Genomic DNA, 18935 nt, shown 5'->3' with positions numbered 1-18935 from the left:
GGTCCGCCCCTCGGGGCCGCTGGAGGGAGGCCCCGGTAGGAGAGACCGAGGAGGGTCTGGGGGAGAGACGCTCGCTCTGCCTCCACGTGGGTGAAGGTGGATTTGAGGCCCAGACTGTGAGCGGGCTCTGTCTCGAACTCTGCTTCAAAACGTCAGACTTCTCTCTTTTTTTTTTTTTTTCTCCTGCAATCCAGCAGAATTTTCCATCCTTCTTGCAGTTTTGCATCGTGTGTCTTCACTGTCACGTTGTAGAGTAACATGCAGCACAAGTTTATGTGTGCAGCCTCTTGGCGAATGAGAAGTAGGAGATGGTGCTCGTAAGCTACCGTCAGCAGAAGGCAGCAGGGATGGCGTCTGTAATCTCTTAAGTTAGTTGAAATTCTAGTGTTCGGAGTAAAGGTAATGTGATTGATGTAGAATAACTTTATACCTGAAAGGTAAACTTAATCTAAGGTATCGAGCAGTCACTTTATGTAGTTACTGGTGTGGAGGGGATTATTTGTGTGTGCGTTTTATAGAGCGTGGAGGTTTTTTTCTGCACTTATCCAGCTAGTGAGGGATGTGGACTACATCCTCTGCAACTTTTGGAAGTGGTGTTTGTGAGGTGACAGGCAGGTTTGAGATGTTCCACACCACTGCTCTTGTTTTTTTTCATAGCTCAGCAGCGTTTGTGGATCGAAGTGTAATTTGGTGACAGACATTCAGGCTTGCTTTGCTGTCAGCTGTGTTCTACCAGTAACCATGGAACAGGTTGCCCAGAAAAGTTGTGGATGCCCCATCCTTGGAGGTGTTTTAAGGCTGAATGTGGCTCCTAGGTAATCTGGTCTAGTGAAAGGTGTCCCTGTCCATGGCAGTGGGTTAGACTAGATGATCTTTAAAGTCCATTCCAACCCAAACCAGTCTATGATTATATGATTCCCTGATGTGGGTTGCCTCAGCAGTGAAGGGATTCCTTTTTCAAGAGTTTCTTACTGGACTCCACTACTTCTGCAAGATGGGGGATTCTGTTTAAAATTGACATAATAGTGTTGATTTGGAGAAGGGGTATGTTTTGCTCTACAGGTGTCCCATGTGCAGGTTTGTTGGTTATGTGGTAGTTGCAGATACCTGGTGTAGTAGCACCACACTAGCTGCCTGGTGTTCTCTCGCTGACAATATGTGGCTAGTCCAGAGAAAACTTCAGTCTTGTCAAGTATTAAAATTCTGGCAAGTGCTGTTGGGAGGTGAGAATTGGGCAAACTCTGACATTTTTTAGGGTAAAGGAGAAAAAATGGGAAAACGTAAAAATTGTTAAACTTGGTGATGCATATTAGTGGAGGATTGGCTCTTTTAGGGGTACAAAGTGAAGGAAATGACTCCAGATTTGGGCAGTACACTTATGGGTTTGTGTGGTATCTCTCCTCCTCTTTCTCCTCTGAATGTCCTGTTTTTCAGAGTTGTTGGGCAGACAAAGACTAGTACACCTCTACAGGCTTCTGATAACACAGACATGAAACTGGGACAAAGAATAAATGCTTGGTGGGAATTGGTGTATTAATGTTTATAGTTGACCTCATTCCATATTCCTCGTGGACTTCCTAGTGCAGCTTGAATCTCCTCCAGTGACAGGCTGTTGTCTGCCTCTGTCTGCCTTAGTTCAGCTCTAGAAATTGCTTGGCCTGGGATGAGTTGTTTTCCCCCCACTAGTCTGATGGAAAGTGAACAGACTGTCTTGCCAGAAAGAATGGGAAAAGTTGATTTTTAGCAAGCTGAACATACTCACATGGAAGCACAGGGTTGGCAGGTACAATGCAGGTAAAGGTGAAGTGCTCTCTGACGGGTGATGCAGGGACATGTCCTTTTAAACAGTGCACTGCAGTTAAGACCACACATGAAGTTGTAGTTTCTGCTGATTGTCCAAAGCTGATTTAAAATCTCTGCATGGCTGGAAAAGGGGTGTTTTGGGTATCTCTTTTTTTCAGTTTTCCCCATTCTTATCTTATGCTAATGGTTGGAGGGCCAGTTGGATTACTTAGCTGATCAGAATTTAGCTTTTAGTGGAAAAAATTAGGTATCTGTGGGAAAGAGCAGCAGAGAGAGGTGAGACTTTGTCTTCTGATGTTGATGCTGACCCACTGCGGAGCTGTGCTGTGACTGGTGCTGCTGAGGGTGTACAGAAGCCTCAGAATGGCTTGGTTCTAGGTAAGGTCAAGCCTCATGTTTTTACACAAACAACTCTTCTTCGGTACTTCAGAAGTACTCACTTCATCTGGATCAGAGATGTTCTCTAAGGGAAGCAGCTACTTTATCTCTAGACATTTTGTTAAGAGCAGCGACCAGTATTCTGAAGAAACATCACTGGGTCACAGTTCGTATCTCTCCCTCTTGGAGTAATCCTTGTGTGATTCATGTTCTGTTTCTAGAGAGGAATACTATTATGTTGGCATTAGATTTAAATACATGAATCTAAATAACAGCAAGTCCTGGGAGATCTCTTCTTATGGATGAGAAGAAAAAGTGAAAAGGCCAAGTGCTGCAAGATTAGTTGAATTTATACAGCAGTTAATGATGTCTTTGTGACATTCTATATGATTTTGAATGTTTTCAGGATGATGCTGTTAGTATTGAAAGCGGTACTAACACCGAACGCCCTGATACACCGACAAACACTCCTAATGCACCAGGAAGAAAAAGCTGGGGGAAAGGAAAATGGAAGTCAAAGAAGTGCAAATATTCCTTCAAATGTGTAAATAGCCTAAAGGTAGGTATGTGTGGGCTTCAGGGAATGCTGGGCACCACTTGCTGGCAGCAGTGTTAGTGTTGGCCGTGAGACAGTGTCAACCTAGATACTTTTAAATATCTTTAAACAATTATGTTCCCTGCTAATTTGAAGCGAGTACCTTTCTTACTTGGAATACCCAAAGTTTTGAAGAAAAGGGGTAAAGAGAAATAGGAAACAGTCGGTAGTGCTGCAATTAAACCCCATTTTTGTACAGTTTGCGAAGTTATGCTATAACTATGTATTTCATTGAAGTTCTGGATGCTAGTGATAAATATAAGAAGTTAGATGAACAAATTGAACTAAACCAAAATCTGTGACAACTCCATGCAAAGCACAGAACCTGCACAGGTTTTTCTACATGTTGAAAAAAAACCCCAAGCAAATCAACCCAACAATATTAGAGTAGCTTTTACCTAACACACACCAGATCAGGTATTTTCCGTCCTCTGGCAGTATCATAACTACTATGTGGTGCAATTTGGTTAATTTATTGTGAGTGTTGGGATCATGTGTTAGCACCTGATTTAGATAGTATGTATCTTCCCATATAACACCTGATGGTTTTAAGAGATGTGGATTCATGGTCTTTACTCCCTGTTCTGCTGTTTTTGCATGGGGCTGTTTTCTTCTGCACTAGTGACGGACTATGGTGGACTGAATGAGTTTTCTCATTCATGACTATTTTAGGCTGCCAGGATGTTCTTCTTTTCTCATTCCTCAGCCTCGTGTGGGATGTTTATGTAGCAAAAGCTGTAAATAAGCCCTAGGATTTGATTTTTAGAAGATTTCTAAATAAAAAATGATTGTGTCTGGAGCAAGATGGGAGTTTCGTTACAGTCTGTATTTATTTGGCACGAGGATCTGTGCGGCTCAGTAGTGGATATTTTCTGCAGACTTGCTCTAAGAATGTTTTGTCATTCCCCCATGCTTAACTGTGGAGCTGTGCTGATGTGGCTCTTTCTGAGCTTTGTCTTCAGGCTGCCTTACTGAAACACTGGGGTACTGAGTGCGAGGGCGTAAAAAAGGTTTGCAGCATGGAAACCTAAATGAGCGTTGCCACTGGAGAAACTGTGATATAAAGTTACACTGACAAAAGTATCTGGGAAACAAATTGATCTTACTGTGTTCTTGAAAGATAAAAATTACCTCCAGTCCTTTGAGGGTGTAGGAGGAAGGGAAGTTGTTTCATTTCACCAAGGTAGGCAGCAGTTCCTGTGATTCGCATGAATCGCCCCCGCGGATGGTGCTATTTGCGGCTTCAAGTCATACTTCAGACACAGACACGGCCCTTTGGGCACCCAAACTTCTAACAAGTTCTGAGCTTTGTTACTCATGCTTGTTTTCTGTCTGCAGACAAAAAGGGTTAGTACTTTCCAAGTGTCTTCTGGGAAGACAAAACATTCCCTCACCTCAGTGTCAATCCAGACCCCACTGTAGAGTGACCCAAAAGACCAAACTATGAAACTAAGCAATCCCTGATTTCCGTGGATTTGAATCAGAGCCTGTGAACAGATTCCTGTGCAAGTGGAATCAAGCTGTGAGGGAGTAAATGTAGCCTTTCAATTACGTGGGGTATTTTTATTTGCTTTTTTCCCCCCATTTCTTTTTGATCTGAAATTAATGCTAATAATATGAGATGTGCATGCTAAGACAAAGACTAGGTAGCAGCCAAATTTGGTTTTCTACTTCATGATTGAGGAAGCCTCTCCTTTGCCTTTTCCTGTTCTTCCATACTAATTTTGCAGATACTCTGAAGAAAACTCTAATGATGGAGTGTTGTATGTGGGTTTAGAAAGACGCTTGTGACTCTTTGAGTACCACATCATATATCCCCTAGTTTATGTTTTTAAACTATGCTGTAAGGTGCTGATATTGAAGTTATCATGGGTCAACATGATGTAAAAATATAGAAATGAATATTCTTTAGGGGTGTATAAGTTGTGTGTTTTTCCACTTTTGTACTCTTGGTTTTCCCCTCTTGTTTTGCTTTTTACTTCTTTCCTTGGGGAAACAAAGAAATATGGCCATTACTGTCTGCTTTGAGTGTTAAACGGTTATGACTCAGCCTGAAAAACTCAGTGCTTGCTAAATATGCTTTTCAAACACTACTTTGGAAGTTATTTTGGGTGAAATTTAAGCATCAGGAGAGAAAATACAACTCGGAAAACAACAGGAAATAAAAAGCTGCCTTTTTTCTTTTTGGAGTACTAAGTCACTGTAAGATGTACTGAAAAATCTTTGCTTTCTGTGGGATGAATGGAAATAGGGTTTATAAATGAGCGTATACAGCTAACACATCCTCATATATCCATATATGTTTTGCTTAAAGATCTTTTGTCAGAAAACCATGTATATTTTGCTTTGTTGTGCTCCCTTTAAAGCAATGCAATTATTTTCTCTACCCTTTGCTTCTGCTTACGGTGTGTGTTAAAAGTTGTAAGCAGCCTGGTGTTGTCTCAGCTTCTGCTTGCTGTCCCCTGACCTGGGAACCAGTATCCAATGCCACACAGGATTCTAGCTTCTTGATGTGTAATGGAGACTAAATGTAACTAAACCCACTGCCCATAATGGCTTACTTCCCCTTCTGGGTATTGGAAATGCATGTGTGGGCAGTTGGTTCCCCACTGGCAGTGTGGGTGACGTATATTAAAAGGCATTCATGCAGGTGATTATTTTTTGTGTTGGCATAGTACTTGTGTCTAAAAACAGGTCTAGTATTACATTTTGATTGAACCTGGGTTGGTGTTGAGTGAATAAGGCTGGAACTCACCATTGATTGTTTTATTTATTTGCTTTTGTAGCAATAGGTCTGTTTTCTCCTCTGCCTTCTTTCTCTAGTGCATGAAGAACCTGAGTACTTTGGGTTTTGTGCCCTTTATTCATACCAGGGACAAGATGGCATTTCACAATTTTACTTTTGGACGGGTATCTGGGTCACTTCTGTCTGTACAAACCAGTGTCAGATTTGTGTCACATACTTGGCATCTGAGCATAACCATTGTACACGGCACTTAGAAATACGATGTTTTGGAAAACCTCCTTCATTGTTTAGCACTTGGGACAAGAATTAGAAGAGACAGGTATTTTCAGAATAGCTATGTGCTGTTCCTGATCAGTGAGGATGTTGGGAATTTAAATAGGAGTAAACCTTCTGCAGATACACTGGTATCTTCCTGCCAGAGTCTCTGCCTGGCTGCTTCATCCATCAAACACCAGCAAAACTGCAATATGTATGGTCAGGCTCTTGGAGATTGTAGCACCTGGTGTGAGAAATGTAGTGTGGGTGAAGTAAGTGGACTAAACACATTTGTCTTGCAGAGTAATTTTTTCCAGGGAAATAGGTTTTCATTGAAAAAGCCTGCAAAATACTTTAGGTATGTACTCAAATATAAAAATACAGAAAGAGTATAGCACTCCGTTATATACCTCTACTTATTAACTTGGTCTGGGTCCTACCTAGAAAATCAGAAACTTACTGCAACTTATGCTGAAAAAATATCCTGTCTTGAGGGCAAAAAACATACTGCTTTTCACTTTTTGTATTTTGTTAAATTTATCAGAAACAGGGCATATGACAGAAAACAAGGTTATTCCAGAAAAACAAATGCAAAACCTGCTAATATGCATCTGTAATAAAGCAGTAGGAATCCATGCATTTTACCTGTGTTACTTCATGTGATATGTTAGAAGTTCTCACTATTCACCAGCATGAACTCCTTCAAGCAGAATTTTGAAACCTAGTAATTATCAGTGGAAGAACATTATTAAGCATTCTGAATTTGATCTCTCAGCCATTCTCTTCAAACAAGACTTAAATACGCTCAAAAATCAAGGCTACCAAGTAAAATTAATAAATTTATTGCTACAAAGTAAAATTAATGAATGTATTGCACACAAAAATCATGGCCTTGTGTATGCAATTTTATGGCTTACAGTTTTCCTCATTCTTCATTTCTAGTTCAACTGTATTGCTTTACAGATACTGAATACCTGCTTTTTCCTTCTGTCCTGGGATTACTAATAACCTTGCTACTTTACTCTTTCCTAATAGCCCGTGCCCCTCATCCCATAAAGCCATTAGTTTGTTCTTTTGTATGGGTAATACTTTGAGTTGAACTTTGAACAATTCTTTTTAATCTGTGCTGAGCTTTGAAAGTTGTTACCTCTCTTAAGAATTGCAGGAGGGCCTTCATCTCTGAAAGATTTTCTGCTTTCTATTTCTAGCTCTTCTAGATGTTTTTGTTAATAACAGATAATGCCTTTCTCAGTAAATAATACTATTTAAAATTTTTCCAGACTTCCTTTACTTTTCTTTTTCTGAGTAGTGTTAGACTCCCTACTTGCACCCCCATCTCAAATTTATTCTTTGGTTTTGGATAGGCCAGAGCTGCCAGGGCTGGTGCTTCTCGGGTTGTCTCTGAAGCGCTGCCATTTGAAGGCTGCTTAACAGCCATCATGAGACACTTCCTTCCTGCCTGTACTGTCCCAGACAGTCCCCTGTGGGGAGGCACTTCAATGAGCATTATTCTTGCTGAAAACATCCTGTCAGGACAGGCCAAAATACTGTTATCAATTATTAGCAAGCACCACCATATTCATCACAATTCATAAACATATCTGCTTTTTTTTTTTTCTCTCAAACTGATGTAAGTTGTGTAAAAATAATACTTGGCATTTCTCTGGTAACTGTTTGTAAAGGCAATCTGAAAACACTTTGTAGACATGAACTTTGTAGCAGTATTGTGACATGCTGGGGAGAGTTGCTTGTGTCTTTCTTTGACAAAGTTACAAGACCTAACTGTAATGTAATAGTTAAATGTGGCCCTTCTCCATCCTTTTACCAATATAATTCTTCTCTCTCCTGGTAATTCTTCCCTGGGAAGTTGCAAATCCTTGTGTATAAGTAATTAAGATAGAAAATGCATATAGGTGTGATCTTAGATGCAGAAGTTACCTTGTTGAAAATTGCAAAACAAAATAGTAGAGCTGCAGCTATAACTTGGGAGTTCTGCCAGCTTCTGGCCGTAACTGAGAGAACAGTTCTTCCCCTTTACTTTTTAAAAGCTTGGTGGAAAAAGAAAGGGGAGGGGTGTGTTTGTCAGAATATTCCTTTAACCTCCATTTACGACAGCTAAGTTAAAATGTGATGTTACAAAACTATGATTGTTAACTGTTCACTGTCTGAAATTATACTGGCTGTGAATCCATTAGTTTGAGGAGGGAAACTTGTTAATTGAACTGTTGAATTTCACAGCAATAATATGCCTGTGGGTTTTGTTGGGTTTTTTATCTCTAATCTTATTTTACCCCTATAGGAGGACCATGGCCAGCCTCTGTTTGGTGTCCAGTTTAACTGGCACAGTAAAGAAGGTGATCCTCTTGTTTTTGCCACTGTAGGCAGCAACAGAGTGAGTAATCTGCTTTTCACCATACGCCCTTCTGTGTGGTTCTGCATGCATTCCTGTTTTCAAGCAATCCCTTTACCTGTGTTTGGTATGGGCACACAATACTTAATATAAACAGATGTATTTCTAAGATGTGTAGCATCTGTTATGTGGGAGAGTTGTGTCCTTTGGATTGTTCTACGAAGTCATATATTAGCTATTTGATAATTAACCTGTGTAGTAAAGAAAAAAGTCCTTCAGTAATATGCATATGGGATAAGGAAGAGAGGTGCATAAATGTACCTTCTCAATAAAATTTCTCTTCATAAATGTTATTATTTTCTAAAGGTCATGTACTCATACATACTCATATATACGGGGTGAGAACTGTCTGCAGTGATACCAGCCAGCTTAGTAGCTAAATTGATGGCCTGTGTGGAGTCAATTTATAGACTTCCTCTGAATAAGGATCAATGTCATTTCAGTCTTGAAAATAACTCCTGAAGTGTGTTCTATGCAACTGTCGTGAATAAATGAGAAGTATTTCATTTCTAGGTTTGTTCTGTCTGGCAAGTCACCGAAAGTATTAAACTAAGTTGAAGCAAGGTTTCAATGAGTCATTAAAAGACCAAGTCATGTTAGAGATGACTATGGTAATTAATTCCAACAGGGGTTTATCTTATTAAGACAATTCAAATAATAGACTTTAGTATCTGGGAAGGACAGCTGACAAGTCCTGGAATGGTGCTTTACTGAAAGTGCTGTGGGCATTCTTTTATCAAACCATTTTCACCTGTTGGAGACAAATAGATGATGAAATCTAAACTGTAGATGCACTCTACCTCTCCCCATCAGGCAGTCAATAGATGGGTGCATGTGATTTCTTTTGATATGTCACAACTAAGCAGCAGTCTCTCCCACTTACTTATTTTTGGTTTTTTGCCTCCAGGTTACTTTATATGAGTGTCATTCCCAAGGAGAAATCCGTCTGTTGCAGTCTTACGTGGATGCTGATGTATCCTTTTAAGTTAAATACCCACGTGTTTTCTTCCTCTTTATGAAAAATCAAGAGGCTTTGTAGGAAAAAGCATACAAATGTTTTGTCTGTGATTTCATACTTTGCTCATGTGGTGCATTCTTTATGTTAGGTCCAAGTCTTGCCTCTTTCCCACATCCTAGAATCCCTCCTGTTAAAAAAATGTTAAAAATGCAGACTCATTGACCAGACTGTATTAAAGTATTTGAAAACTAGTTCTCCATCAGTTTAATCTTCCCAACACTACTATTTGTATGTTTCCCTGTTTAACAGTTGTCTCAGTTTCCCTGTGAACTGGAACTGTGTTTAAAGCCTAAGAACTGCATTTCATGCTCTGAAGCATTAATAACTTGTGTTGATCCTTTGCAATACACAAGTCATTAACTTGTGAACTCAGTCGTGATTCATTATTCCCAATCAAATGGGATGCCATGAAAGAGAAGGTGTCCTTGTATGTTATGGAACAGAAGTGAGGTAATTAACATCTACAGAAAAGGTGATGTTGCTGGTATTTGCAGGTGGATAACTGAATATGTGTCTTTTTCTTATGGGGTCCAGCAGAGACTCCTGGGCACCTGGATAAAATAGCAACAAGTTTGCTTAGAATAAAATGTTTAAAAAAGAGAAATCTCCTGTTTGTTCTGTGATCCTTAACTTAAGGCATTGCAGGCAGATGAAAATTTCTATACCTGTGCGTGGACATATGATAGCAATACAAGCCATCCTCTTCTGGCTGTGGCAGGATCCAGGGGTATTATTAGGATAATTAATCCTATTACAATGCAGTGCATAAAGGTGAGTGTTCAGAACTTCGAGATGCAGCTTGTGTTTCAGTAAGGCATGACACTTTTTTCTTCTAAGTACAAGTAAACATGAGGGGAAATGGTAACTTGGTCTCTGAATTCTATCCCAGCACTACGTGGGCCATGGAAATGCAATCAATGAACTGAAATTCCATCCAAGAGATCCAAATCTTCTTTTATCTGTAAGCAAAGGTGAGGAAAAACCTCTTTTGTTTTTGTATAAATGAGGATACTTTGGATTGGAGTTTGGTCTTGAATATGGCCGAAAACCTTAATGAATTGTTTTTATGAATGGCACTGAAAAAGTTCACCTTGAAAGTTGAGAGCAAATCATGCTTTTTCATGGCTATATATTTTATACTTATTAAATCCATGGCCTACAGCCATAACTCCACCTGTGGTGCAGAGAGACTGTGAATAGTGCTACTTATTAGGAGAGAGAACAGTCAGGAGCCTTGGGTTTGCTCTTTGCTTTCAGACAGTTGAATTAAATATTTTTCAGTTGTTGAATCACGTTGCCATCTAGTGGGGGCGTCTTAATGTTGCAGGCAGCATTCACCATCATGTTCTTTGGGAAAAACTTTGATTGTCTGTTGCTTGGAAACTTTAATTGGACTTTGTGTAAAAAACATACTAGTGAAGGGAGTTTTTGGTATGGTGTCTTACGGGCTTGTGCCGAAAGTTTTAACAGTCACAACTTCCTAATCTTGACTGTGTGTTAAGTAAGGGCATGATCTGCCCCAAGGAGCCAGCCTTCAGGAATGCTTGAGTTGGAAATACTCACTGAAAGAGACTTTTGACTTTAGTATATTTGGACTTACTGATGAAGCTACATGAGAACAGGAATTGGGATGCTTGCATCTGTCAAGTTGGTGCTGTGGGCCTGTAAACATCCAGTTTCTGTATATTTTTTAGGTTCTCTTTGTAATACTGTTTTGACATTAGCCACAGTACTGCAAGTTTTAATGTACAATCTCTGGACCAGGTACTATCACTGAGAAGACATGAGGCAGGAGAATAGCTGAGATGTTAGAACTACTTGGCTGAGAGATTAATAAAAAAGAGGAAAATATTTGGGACTGCATGGCCACCTGTGTCCCTTCTGGGATTTTGTGTGTTGCTGTAATTAAGTGCAGCATACTTGTGGAATCCAAAAGGGAAATACACTAGAGGTTCCCATTTCCAAATGGGAGATACACTAGAGGTTCTTCATTAGAAATTAGTAAAACTTTCTTTAAACATGTGGATTAGTCTCATTGACTTTGGAATACATATTGTTTATAGTTCATAAAGAATAAATCTCAAGGTTAAAAGATGGAAAATCACAACTTTTCTGAATGTTGATGTTAGAATGGCAGAAAGGAATTCTAGCATTTTTTGATACATGAAATTGGTTTTAAGACTGACGAAAAGCATATTTGTCTGAGATCAGACTTTTCTTTGCTTTTTGGATCATCTAAAGATCCGAGCATGTTTTTGCTAGAAACTGTCCCTAGGGGAGAGGGTGGGCACACTTTTTCACTTACAGAATTACTTTTAACAGTTAGTTATAATAGCAATTTTAGTTAATGCAGTTCTATTGTTTCTAACGAGAAGAAGAATTAAGTGCTTTTTTGATGTTTACATAAACACCTGTTACTGAAAGTGGTTAAGCTGAAATATATTATTCAAATGTCCATATAAAAAGCAGCATGTAATTTTATTTGTTCTTTATAGATCATGCATTGAGACTGTGGAACATCCAGACAGACACGCTGGTTGCAATATTTGGAGGAGTAGAAGGGCACAGGGATGAGGTGTTAAGTGCAGTAAGTGGAAGACTGTGGGGCAGTCATGTAGATACACAAAGGGTAGTAAGCAACTTTATATCCTCTTGTGCACTGTTTTTGATGTTACAGCTACTTAAAAATAACCAACTGGAAGTGCATAAATACTGTTTTAAGGGGATAGACAACTTTAAATGTCAGGTGGTTTGATTGATGTGGCCACCTCTTACAGACAGGATCTGTGTGTTTCAATAGCTGGTTTTCTCAGGGTGCAGCCTAGAAGTGAGCAAAATAGGGCTCAGTGGGGCTAGAAGGAGTAAAAACATTTCATGATGGTCCCACTTCTGAAGTTCTTGAGGTCTTATCAAGTCAAAGCAGCATAAGCAAATAAACCTTGAGAGACATGGTAGTGAAGGAAAGAAGTTATTTGAGTTTAGTTAAATTGTTTTTCAGTGGCTGTGAACAGACACTGGTACCCAGCAAATATCAGCTAGAATAGTTAAGTTTTAATATGCTGTTCTTAAGAACTCTTTCCATTCCTGTTGTGTGACCTGTTGTGAAAGGTGAAGGGTACATCTGTAGGAAACCTGACACTGTATTATTCACCCATGTCATAGCCCTGGAATTCTGCCAAAGTTGCTCCTAGGGAACTTACTGAAGGAGGAGAACCAGCTGTAGATTCACTGTCTGTCAGTGCTGTTGAATATGTCTCACTTTCTTGAGAGAGACTAAATATAATTATTAAGATGCTGTGCTGCTTTGCAGTGAGCTGGATTACATTCTTAGTGTTTTTCTATTTAAAATATGCAGTTTTATTGCATTCTCTACACATAAAATGCTGTTTTGATGGAAACGATGGAATAACATCTGAGTTGATATGATGCATCTTAGGATGGGAGTGCTCAAAATTATTTTATATACATAGGATTATGATCTTCTTGGTGAAAAAATCATGTCCTGTGGGATGGATCACTCTCTAAAACTCTGGAGAATTAATTCCAAGAGAATGATTAATGCTATCAAAGAGTCTTATGAGTACAACCCAAATAAAACCAACAGGTACGTAGTCTTCATCTCCTTGTCTGTCTTTGCAACACATGAATACTCCTATCAACCGTCCAGGTTAATTCCTTTCCAAGTTGGGAGTTCTTGGGGATAGTGAGTGACCTGGATGTTGTGCTGGGTACTGAATCTCACTAGATTATGGGTCTTATTGATGTTTGCTTCACTGGAATTCTGTTGAATTCTGATTCAAAGTCCCGAGATTTTTATTTTTAAGTATCTTAATTATTTCTTATTTGCTTGACTAGAAAATGTCTAGAATTATTATCTTAAAGCTTGTATTTCATGCATTTCAAGATGTCAATATCTTTTCTTCATCTCATCTCAAAATTTCTAGAAGGAAATCAATCTGTGTAATTGAATGTGTCAAATAATCTGATATTGAGTAGTTAATTATTCTGTATTATTTGACTTTGGGGTGGGGACAAAACTGATTACATAGTAGTAACTTTAATTTTCATCATTCTCTGATTTGACCTCAGATATGAGTAAATTACCAAGTAAACATAGCAACTAGATACATGATAGATAAATCCTCCTTTATGAAGTTCTTCAACTTTTTGATCTTAACTTCCAGTTAAACCATTGAGAGAATTGAAGAGTCTAAAACACAGTGAACATGTTCAGCAATGAGACTAGCTGTGAAAATACTCTCGCTTTTTTTGGTAATGTTACCAAATATTAAATGATGCTTTTTTAGCGTGCTTTTTTTAAAATGATGATTTTTTTTTTTTTAAGTGTGCATTTCTATTTAACAGTTTAGATGTTGCAGAAGCAGCATCAGGAAGACTGAGCTTTAATTAGTTCTTGAAGTATTTGGTGACAGGAGTTGTATTCAGCATCTGAAGGAGTGGTTTTGCTCAGCACTGTCTCTGCACAGTGTTGTATGTGGGAAACTTAGTTATTTCATTAGGAATGAGGATGAAAACAGGGACTGTTCCTATTACTATTAAAAAGAAAAAAAACCCTGCATACAAAATCTACTTTGTTATAAAACTTAAAAAGGTTGGGCTTGTTCTTTTAAGATCAAAATATGTTAAAACTGGTTATTAAAAATGAGACTTATGCTTCTGTGTTTGTTTCTCTGAATCTCACTTGGCAATTTTCTCCATAGGCCTTTTGTTTCCCAGAAAATTCACTTTCCTGACTTTTCTACAAGAGACATACATAGAAATTATGTTGACTGTGTACGGTGGCTGGGAGATCTAATTCTTTCCAAGGTAATGCTGCAGTTTTTTCAACTACATTACATTTATTTGCTGGTCCTGAGGATCCTAAACAATAAAGGTTTTATTAGCATTTGGGTCATAGGTTAAATTACTGTCTTGTGTCAAATGATTTTGTGGAGTGTATTGTGAATTTTCTCAACTGTCAGGATGTGTGGGTAGGCAGCTTATACTTAGAAAGTAAAATTCTTACTACAGCTGTACCTCTGCTAAAAGTACAGAGTTTCTGGCTAACCAGAATCTGCACAGAACATACAGAAAGGGAATCTATAGATACTGATGAGGGATCCAGTCTCTAAAGAGTGAGATGAGAGTTACCATAGTGGAGTAATTTTGATTAATGTGTTGTGTCCACTAGCAACATTGGCTTGCAGATATTAACTAGGCAGTCCAACTGCCTTGATGCCAGCAATTGGTGAGTGCACAGTCCTCTTAGTCAAAGGCATTGGGTAAACAATCCTCAAACCAAGATGAGTTTAAGCTGCTTATGAAACTGTGCTTGAGCACATCTGGTTGACTTCATCTGAGGCGGGTGAGGGAGGGCTCCTGCAGTCCCATTACCTGGCAAAGCTGTGAGGGCATCAGGTTGCCAGTGATGGACAGTGATTATTGTTGGTGATATGGCTGTGATCTAAGGACAGAGATGAGATTTTCAGTTCTACTTTTTGTAATCTCATTGGGGAAGCTGTGAGATTAAATGTTTGCTTATGTTTAGACTGATTCTGCAGTATAAATTACAGGTGATGTTTGCCATTGTTTCATTCCAGTCTTGTGAAAATGCCATTGTTTGCTGGAAGCCTGGCAAGATGGAAGATGATATAGATAAAATCAAGCCCAGTGAGTCAAACGTGACCATTCTTGGGAGATTTGATTATAGCCAGTGTGACATATGGTACATGAGATTTTCAATGGATTTCTGGCAAAAGGTATGTGTCAGATTCGACTTTGCTGTATTTGAAGGTGGTGTGTAGCTTTTAATTGATTCCATATTTATGGGCATAGGAAAAATCTTGGTTCATGTGATGTTTGAGAAACAGAATGGTTTGCTCTAAGGGGCTTTATATGAACCTGCAGGAGCTCCAGATTTTTAGTGTGGGTTCTGCCTGGTAGAAGAAAATTCCTGCAAATAAATACTTGTTTTCCACCAAAAATATGTTTACTGATGTCTTCCTCCCATCTCTGCAGAGATTGATAAAATGGAAGAAAGGAGGCCAATTCTACAGCCTTTCTGACTCTTTCAACAAACTCATTAAGTCATTCATGTTTAAACGTTTACACACAATTTATCAGCTCTAGAGCCTTTATAAAATCCTGACTTTATTCTTTGATGGAGTATTCTAAAACTTCTCTATCCTCTGCTTTCTTTTTAAGATGCTTGCTCTGGGCAATCAGGTTGGCAAACTTTATGTTTGGGATTTAGAAATAGAGGATCCGCATAAAGCTAAGTGAGTACTTTGTTTTTGCTAAGATAGGGAGTTGGGGTACTTTTCTTTTTCCTTTCCTGATAACTAGAGAAATTCTTTAACAGTACTACCTAATCTCCATTATGATTACTAGGGAAATAAATATTGTGAGCCCCTGAAGGTTAATTTTATTATATCTCACTGATTTATAATTTATATTATAGTAACGCCAGGAGTCCCCAGTTGGAGTGCTGGCTACCATGTGTAGATACAGTAAAAGACAATTTATTTCTCACAGAGCTTACAAACTAATTGGGTGGAAATTTTGCAAAGCCATTAGAAGATGATGTGCTAGGTGGGTGTATCACGTGACAAAGGTGATATAGGCGACAGGACCAGAGTGAAAAATGAGAGTGTAAAGGAGAGCTATGAGCACAGTATGGCTTTGCAGTTCCTCATCTGTGTTACCAGGCAATTTTACAGCATATCTCTTAGATATATGTAGATACATGTGTATGTAAACATACAAATGCAAGAAACCTCTAAACCCAAAAAAAGGCCCCAAACAAACCCACTCCCAAAAAACATTGTATATGAAATGGATATACACTGTATATATAAATATTTTATGCTTATATTTTTATATACCCTATATGTTGTACATATCTCTATATGTTTATTTACATAATCCATGTAAATACATGTGTATGAGTACATTAATGTATGAAGTTTCTGAAAGTGCTGCAGTCTTTTATCACCCGATTTTGATATTTTATTCCTAACTCTGGGAAATACACTGATTATGAAGTCCTAAATAATGTGATTCAATAAGCTTTCAATCCTTGCTTCACTAAAAATTGGGTGGATGAGAAACAACTGTGGGTGAACAGGAAACTCTGCTTTCCCAAGTCCACATTTAGAATACAAAATACACCAGGAAGGCCATAATCCTGTTGCCTTCAATTCCTCCTTGGTCACATCAATAAGGGATTGCTGAAACAGTGCTCCAGTATGTAGTAGGAAGATTTAACATTGCAGCTGAATAATTTTCTTTTCTTTCTAGGTGTACGACTCTTACTCATCCTAAATGTGTTGCTGCCATCCGACAGACCAGTTTTAGCAGGGATAGCAGTATCCTTATAGCGGTGTGTGATGATGCCAGTATCTGGCGCTGGGACAGATTACGATAAAGTACTTTTTCTTGATTCATAGTAGAAAATATATTTTCAAATTATAATATAGTCTGTTAACTTGCTAGTACAGTAGATGCATTTAGTGTAGACTTTCTCGAAGGTTCGGCAGGCTTGAGCTGGACTTAGTGATGTTTACATTCTGTGTATTGTTCTGCTTGAAATTGCTGCTTTTAATAAAAAGAAATATTTTTGTAAAGTTTTCTGAATTGTCCATATTAATTATTTCCCACAAGGAGTTTTTACTTATGGCCTAGGAAATTTCTTTGAGTAGAGCTATCACGTGAATGTGCAACGTCTTGCTAGAAATTTGGTGTATTTATGCTTGCAGTTGTATTTTGTGCCGTCTGTAACTGAAAACCGATGAAGCTATTATTCAGGGGCAACACAAAGGAAATACTATTCTTAAGAATATAATATACATAATTGTTAAACAATTTCTAAAAATATTTTTAACTCATTCCTTAAATTAGTTGCAGATTGAAATTTATTTCATTTTTAGTAATCTCAAATTGGAATTTGCTTTTCAACGTATCTGTTAATGACTATGGGGGGAAAAAACATTACTGGCTTTGTTTTGTGGATCACGTTGTTCAGTTTTTTGAATTCTGACTGTCAAGTTGCTGTGTTTATCTAAAAGTTAGTTATTAGAAATATATTTTAATTGCCTCTATTGTCAGTATTCCCAAATAGCCTCCTCAATGCTTTTACTTGCCTTAGGAATAATGGATTCTAAAACCAATGTTATTTCATATAGGTTTAAAATGTGTACAGTTAATAAAAATGAAAGGGGAAAAATGGATAAGATGGCAGAAATTATTAGCAGTGATAATCTGTGTTCAAAACCTTTGTGTGTGTCTTGTCAGCAGATAGCAGAAATGCTCATGTCTGTGTTACAAAAGTGGTCCAGGACATTGCTCAGTAGCTGTGTGTACTTGAGTGAGGAAGAAGGTACATAACATTTATTGAGACTGGACCACTTACATACTTTTTTTCCCCTACAGTGCCCTTATCCTTCAACATAACATGTTATTTGAGAAGAATGTATTTAGTTATGATGTAAATACAAGTACACTGTCATTGTCAATATAATGGTGCCTTTCTGATCAGTAGATTAAGTAGTCCTGTCTGCTCTGACTTCTTAAGTGCATATCTGACTTCTTAGCTTTCAGGTTATTGGTTTCTTCTGTTTATTACAGTTGGGGAAGCTTGTAACTTCTCTGGTTAGATAAACTACCTGTTCAGTTGGAAGTAATATAACTAAACCAGTTCTGATTTACGTCCATGGGAACCTGAGAAAAACGAAGGCCAGAACTGACAAGTAGTTTACAAATTTTAGTCTGTAATATATGATTGTTTTCTTTTTTTTTTTCCCTCTTTTAAATCCTTGTCCTTACTACTGGGCAGGTGCAGTAGTACCACAGGTCTGTCCAAAACTAGTGTGTAATTGAGCTGGAGTTGGGACCTTGTTTTTCTTGCACAAGCCAAATGGCCAGTATGGTCTTTCTTGTGCCCATGAGTGTCTGGTCAGGGGGCCATGATCAAGAAGCCAAGTGTAAAACCACGGAGTTGGGCAGAGCCATGTAGAAGCCTGAGTGCTGGAGGGAGGAAACTGAAATTTCCTGCAGAGTTGAACACAGATCAGCTGAAGAGGGAGACAGGTAAGACTGGCACTTGGGGAAAGTATTTAACCTCCTGCATCTACAGAACTGCTGGCAGAGTATGAGCCAGTGTTTATGCAACAGCAGTGGCCCATAGACCTCATAGTTTATTGTATGGAAAATATGTGGGGTTGGCAGAGTCTGAAAAATTACGGGGCTGGGGTGTGGTTGGGAGAGCACTCCAGAAAGGTGGTGGGAGTGCTCAGGCTTCCTGCAGCCTCAAGGAAAGAACTTTGATTGAATTAGCTGTACTAAGAACACTTGGGTTGGAGGCTGGTGCCATTTAGCCTTTGCAAATGCTTTACAGTAGCATGTCATTGGTCTGGGTCTTCTGTGTTTTCCCATGGTTGGAGTTGAGAGTGAAGTGGGATACAAAAGCAGTAGGGATTTCTCAGCCATGGTTGTTGTTTTGGTACATAAGTGGTACATTCGGACAAATGAGCTGCTCTGTTTGAGAGGAAGGAAAGGAAGGGTGGTACTTGACTGGAAAGAGGCCTAACACAGTTAGGGTCAGCAGTTAGGTTCTGTTTTATGAATGTGCTGAAGACTGTCCTCCTAAAATGCAGACAGGTGTTCTAGCAGCTTTGCCCTGAGAAACCTGGATGGAGCTGAAATCAGATTAAAAGTGTTAATGAAGGGAAGA

General features: G+C 38.7%; 1 protein-coding gene across 2 annotated transcripts; it reads left to right on the top strand.

Annotated features, from left to right (window-relative positions):
* Positions 1-414: 414 nt before the first annotated feature.
* EED (embryonic ectoderm development) lies at positions 415-16834 on the top strand. Of its 2 annotated transcripts, none has more exons than XM_017735994.1 (12): positions 415-2181; positions 2588-2740; positions 8077-8169; positions 9095-9160; positions 9851-9976; positions 10095-10176; positions 11701-11834; positions 12676-12809; positions 13927-14032; positions 14806-14964; positions 15410-15483; positions 16505-16834. In XM_017735994.1, exons 5-12 carry the CDS (start codon positions 9962-9964, stop codon positions 16629-16631), a joined length of 831 nt encoding a protein of 276 aa, XP_017591483.1. In that variant the 5' UTR covers positions 415-2181; positions 2588-2740; positions 8077-8169; positions 9095-9160; positions 9851-9961; the 3' UTR covers positions 16632-16834. The 2 variants fall into 2 exon arrangements, with proteins under 2 accessions (XP_017591483.1, XP_017591484.1); XM_017735995.1 differs by having other exon boundaries at positions 417-2181; positions 11701-11792; positions 16505-16833.
* The last annotated feature ends 2101 nt before the right edge of the window (positions 16835-18935 follow it).

The sequence above is a fragment of the Corvus brachyrhynchos genome, unplaced genomic scaffold, assembly GCF_000691975.1.
Source record: "Corvus brachyrhynchos isolate BGI_N302 unplaced genomic scaffold, ASM69197v1 scaffold44, whole genome shotgun sequence".
NCBI classification, from domain to species: Eukaryota; Metazoa; Chordata; class Aves; order Passeriformes; family Corvidae; genus Corvus; species Corvus brachyrhynchos.
Note: the sequence above shows the minus strand (reverse complement) of the source record. Positions and strands in the feature narration are given on the sequence as shown.